Source organism: Ostrea edulis, chromosome 4 (genome assembly GCF_947568905.1).
Source record: "Ostrea edulis chromosome 4, xbOstEdul1.1, whole genome shotgun sequence".
NCBI classification, from domain to species: Eukaryota; Metazoa; Mollusca; class Bivalvia; order Ostreida; family Ostreidae; genus Ostrea; species Ostrea edulis.
The window spans coordinates 59,388,103-59,394,102 of NC_079167.1; the positions used below are offsets into that span (position 1 = coordinate 59,388,103).

The window sequence follows — 6,000 nt, forward strand, 5'->3', positions numbered from 1 at the left end:
ACGAGAAAATTATCACCTTTCTACCTGCAAAATATGATCGGTTTTTGAAGAGCGGCCAATTTTGGCCAATAACGTTCCTTGTCCTTTGTGGTACTTCACATACAGCTGGTAATGTCTCAATATGCGTGAAAAGTTTTCGACGAGACGTAAAACAATCAAGCAAGCAAACAAAATGCATAAATTACATTAGTATGAGAATGATTAAAGTTTTTATGCCCCCGAGATCGAAGATCGGGGGGAGGGGGGGAGGGTATATTGTTTTTGTCCTGTCTGCCATTCTGTCATCCTGTCTGAAACTTTAACCTTGCTAATAACTTTTTAACAGCAAGTGCTAGAGCTTTGATATTTCATATGAGTATTCCTTGTGACAAGACCTTTCCATGGGTACTAAACCTTTTGACCTTGACATTTGGCCTACTTTTTAAAAATTTGACATTGTTCATAACTTCGAAATGGTAAATATTAGGGCTTTCATATTGCACATGAGCATTTCTTGTGACGAGATCTTTCTACTGGTACCAAGATATATGTCCTTGTGACCTTGGCCATCTTTGGAATTGACCATTATCGGGGGCGTTTGTATATCACAAACACATTTTGTTTCATTTGTTATTTACGATAGTTGATGCTGATTTCACGGTTGCAAACATCCATTTTACCGTCTTCACTAACGCGTTGACGGATAACTCAATATGCCTCCGTTATATCAGCATTTACGATCGCAAATAACAAACAAGTAGATAGCTGTAACCAATGCATGTCCCCTGCCGACCCCAAGTCAAGTCGGGGAATATTTTGTGTGAATAGTCCTACATCAACAGTTTAAATGGAAGCATGGGGATACAATTTGACAAGTTTATTCCTATTGCCAGGAGCATGTCTGGTCTTGTAATTTCAACTGAAACTCTTTGCTTTTTCTTTAATTTCAATTGAAAACAAGCCATTGATTTTGTGACTTTCTCATCTGACAACGAAGTTTACGGTGCCTTTATCGTCGCATCAAGCACCACTCCATACATATCCTCAGCCTCGAGTTCTATGGATTGCTAGGAACCATTTCACTTCCAGTATTCTGAACAATCAAGTATTTAAACATCTGTATTTTCGCTTCTAGCTAGCATATTCAACAATTACGACTTTAATTCACCCTCGTTTTTGTTGATTTATCACATGTTGTTTAGATATCTTGTGTGCTTGAATGAAAACGTCGAAAAAATTTATTCGGATATGTTTGAACGAGCGGGCTGATATATCTTTTAAGAATGATTTTTATGATAATTTCAGTCTCTTAGAAATAGATGCGGCGAATCGGACAAACTCGGTTACAAATTGATATGGCCAGACATCAATAATATTGTCAGTAAGTTATACGGATCTCGCACAAGAGAAAAAAAATTCAGAGAACTGAATAAAGTACAGAAAGTAAAGAAGTGCAGTCAGCCATGAAACTAAGTTGAATTCAACTGTGAGGAAAGTGAATCTTGATTTGTATCGACTCATATTTCATAGTTTCAGTAATGGTTTTCTAAGTTGATGCATGGTAGAGAAAAGTACGGAAAACTACATTCAGTTGAAAGTCCTAAAAAAATCTCGTGAAAATAAGTTAACTGTGACGAAACTTGGTCTTGATCTGTGAACATACGTTAGTAAATCACATACCTTCAGCTTTGTAAAGGAAAGATTGAGGAGGGGAAATGTCCGGAAAACTAAGTGTGATAGACTTACAGACGGCGTGTTAACCAGTAGTCCTCTTAGTAGACGTTAAAATAGATAATGATTGCATTTAGAAGTGAGAATCCCGGGTCTTTCGAATATGAACTCAAAAACGGAGGTCCCGTATCGCGGCAGGCACGATAAAGAATCCTCTCTACTACGGTGCTGAGCGCTAAGCGTAGGTCTATATTTGTGGTACTTCACCTATAGCTTGTGACGTTTCAATGTCAGTGAAAAATTATTGACGGGACGTAAAAACAATCATCGGTCTTACACCGTATGTAACGTGTTCTAATTTAATTACCCTGTGCCCTTTCTTCACTTAATGCAGTGTAATGATTGATTGCATTTTGTTTAATGTCCCTCTTGAGAAACTTTCACTCATGTGGAGATGTCACATTTGCCGGTGAAGGGTTGCAATTTAGGCCTATGTTCGGCGCTTACGGCCTTTGAGCAGGGAGGGATCTTTATCGTTCCACACCTGCTGTGACATGGGACTTCGATTTTTGCGGTCTCATCCGAAGGACCGCCCCATTTAATTGCCTTTTACGACAAGTAAGGAGTACGGAAGGTACAATAAAATGAACTGAATATTACAGTATAACATTTCTGCAGTATGTGTTTGTCATCAATAAAAAAAAAAATCGTCCCTCTTTTTCTTGTTTATTTTATGAGACTGTAGAATTTTTTTCAAACGAAATCGGTTTTTAGGTCGCCTGAGTAAACTCAAGTGACCTATTGCAATTGGTTGTCGTGCGTTAGCAATTGAACATTATTAACTTTTTGATAACTACTGTTCCAATTCCTTTCATTTGGTATGAAGCATCTTTGGGACAAAGGGGACATGAATTGTAAATTTCAAAACTCCTGCACCCCGGGGTCTTAGGGGCGGGGCAAAAACTGTTAAAAAAACAACAACAAAAACAACATTGTAATAAAACAAAAAAACAATTGACCAATTTTCAGAACTATTCTCTAGAATCGCACATGTGTAGGAAAACTAAATGCAAGGTGTTGTAGAGCAGGATGGCCTCTATCAAAATTGTAGATTTCATGATACCCGGGGTAGGGGTTCTGACTCCAGGGTAGGGCCAAACTTGGTATATATAGTGTATATATGCAAAACATATAAATGATATCTGCTTTAATGCTATTGATACTAATTGAAACAAAATGTATATTTAGAAGTGGTAGGTAGTCCTTTACCAAAATTGTAAATTCCATGATTCTAGGAGGTAAGGGTTTGGTTTCAGGGTGGTGACACAATTATTATAATGATTTGAAGGACTTCTTTAAGGTTGCTAACACCGTATAAAATCTAAATGCATATTAGGAATAGCAGAAAAGGATGTACAAACATATGGTGAATTTGGCAGACCAAGAGTTTTGTCTCCAAGATGGGTCCAAATTAGTCATATTGTTTAATGTTGATATATATATTATGTAAAACCTTTTATCACTGTATGCACTTTTGAGGCCATTGAAGTTTTAAGAACACGTCTTGTTTTATACTGTTGATGAATATCAGATATTCAGAACAGGAAATTTTCTCAAGATTTCATAGCCCATGGGACTAGTGATACTTTTAACTATTACTCAGGTGACCGATAAGGCCTGTGGGCCTCTTGTTCATGATCTCTTGAGTATATGAGCAAAACTTTCAATTTTACCCATCCAAGCCAACAAGCTTAGCAGTTCATTCACTCAGTTTTGTGGCTCTGATCGCTGTATTTTTATTATCTTTTACAGTTACGATCTGGACGATACGGGTGTGCTATGCACCGTATCCTGGACATGTAACGGAAGAGCAGCGTTTTCGTCCTTCGTTTACTCTGTGGCTTTAGTCTGCTACATCTTGCCATTTTGTGTCATCGTAGTGTGTTACAGGAAGACCTATTTGTTCATTAAATCAGTCGGCGCCGGGGGTTCTCAGGAAAACATCGAATGGACACACCAAAAACAGATAACTAAGGCATGATTATTCTTAGGGTTAATTGACTGAATACTGAAAACTCGGTCCACTTTACCGCGCAACAGCCCTCCTGATATTTTCTGACATTCAGTCTTTAAGCATTTCATTCCATATGCATTTCTAAATATAGAAGCGCGCTTTTTATTTTATTTTATTTTTCAAATACATTTCAGTAGCAGGCGAGATGCATTATCTGTAAACATATGTAACGTCACAATCATCGAGTTACATATGTATGTAGGCAAATGTGATGTAAAGTTTAAAAGTCCCGCGAATGCTCTCTAGAATGTAGAGGGGAAATATCGTAATAAGAAATATGTCTTTCAGTTTTGGAAAGCAAAATAAAAGGTAAAATACCTCGAGCCTCTTCAAACCGTCAAATAGAATGGAGCGCGTCAGCCTGCCGTGAAATATATGCCGGTTTGATACCTGCTTGAGATACAGAACTTTCATAAACTGAAAGAAAGTCTTTATATTTACATTTTAGTTATTTTGATTTCAATGCTAAGCGATGGTTAGCCCGGGCGTGTATTCATACGCAGTGATTAGCCAATTTCAAAAGTTGAAAGTTAATGAGATATCAACCTTCACGAGGTGAATCTACATATTATGAAATAAGCTCCAGTAAAGATTTGTCCATGACATGTGGGTTTTGTCAACCCAATGTTTACAGAATGTTTTCATTATAAAAAGTAAGAGTGACGTCTACTTTGTGAGTATTGTATTGACCTCTCCCAGTTTAGAATTTGATTAAGATCATCAACTCTAATTAAGAAAAAACAGGGTTATCAATTAAAGTAATTTCGCTTTAATGACTAAGTCAGTGTATAGTTTTCGTTCTTGGATTTTTAGCAACCATACATTTTTTTCAGATGTGTATCGTTGCAGTTGCTCTCTTTCTCGTTGCATGGACGCCATTTACGATATACTATGTAGTTGTATCGATAACAGAAGCTGGATCCCTGCCCGCCTTATTCCATGTCGTGCCAGCTGTTTTTGCCAAATCCTCCACATGTTACAATCCAGTAGTGTACGCCATCATCAATAAAAGATTCCGAGTTGCAATTCAAAAGACAATCATGTGTGAAAAGAACGTGAACGACCTAGACTGCATACCAATGAGGAGGATTTCGCAATAAACGCCTGATGTTTCCCGGTAGACTGCATACCAACGAGGAGGGTTTCACAATACACACCGTTTCCCACTCCTGAGGGGGCGTTGGCGATTTGATCACCATCTTTCTTTTGTGTCTGTATTAACATGCAACATTTCGAACACAGCGAAGTTTGATGTCAAAAAAATTGTATAAATGTACCTGTATTTTTTGAGATAGAAAATTATAGCATGTATTGTTGATTATTTGTTGTATGCATACATCTAGTCAACTTTTCAATACTAAAATATTAAATTGTAAACGGTTTACTGTAGATTAGATAAATAGTCAATTGCTGATTTAAAGCTTGCAAAGAAGACAAAACCTAAGATTGAACGTAAACTTATTGATTACATTTTAAATATGTTTACAAAAAAGTCACCTTTCTTGATTTATACACACTGATTTGACACATCCACAGAATCACAAAGATGTATCAAAAGTAGGTATCACAAAACAGCTACTAGTATTTTGTTTTATTTTTCAAACGGGTACTAATATTTTCTACTTGGGACCTTTTCAAAACTATATTTGATTCCATTACCAATACCTATTTAGGTCAAAGTTTAATGAACACGGTATATTTGAATTCTTCTAAGATTCTAAATCCCAAATGTTACTGAGTACAGTATCTATATCCTCCCGAATCTAACTTCTTTAAATTCAATTTGACTAAGGGAAATTCCTTCGCCTTCCATTTTCCTTGTTTCGAAAAATAAATTGAAAACTTGTGTAAGAGCCTTTTTATAGAAACACCACTGTTGAGTAGATGAATGCTGTCGTCTTACTTGTTGTCTGACTGAATGCTGTCGTCTGACTGTTTAGAGCACTTTCATTGCTATATTTTTAACAGCGGAATACCTGAATGTTTCAATCAACGGGAGACTCATTAAGAGGATTGTTATGAAAATAAGATAGATAGCTCGATTGTTTTTGCCTTCGGCCCTCGGTGAAGATGTTTTCTCTGAACTATTTATTTAACACCATCTCGTTATTAATTTATTACTTAACATTTTTATATCAAATGTTTTACCTTCGATATCTTTACCAATTGAATTGATATCCATTTTCTCACAAATGTGAGCGGTGTGCGTATGAATCTGGATAAATACAGTACGACTATTTTACCGATTGTGCGAATGAATCTGGATAAATACAGTA

At 36.6% G+C, this 6,000-nt stretch overlaps 1 protein-coding gene across 1 annotated transcript in view; it reads left to right on the top strand.

The window, feature by feature from the left end:
- Nucleotides 1-6,000, top strand: part of LOC125668507 (visual pigment-like receptor peropsin) — a 41,468-nt gene extending 35,468 nt beyond the window's left edge. Inside the window, exons 5-6 of the mRNA XM_048902741.2 lie at nucleotides 3,463-3,685; nucleotides 4,558-6,000. Of these exons, the coding sequence (XP_048758698.1) occupies nucleotides 3,463-3,685; nucleotides 4,558-4,824 (490 nt within the window). The 3' untranslated portion in view covers nucleotides 4,825-6,000. The remainder of the gene's footprint in view (nucleotides 1-3,462; nucleotides 3,686-4,557) is intronic.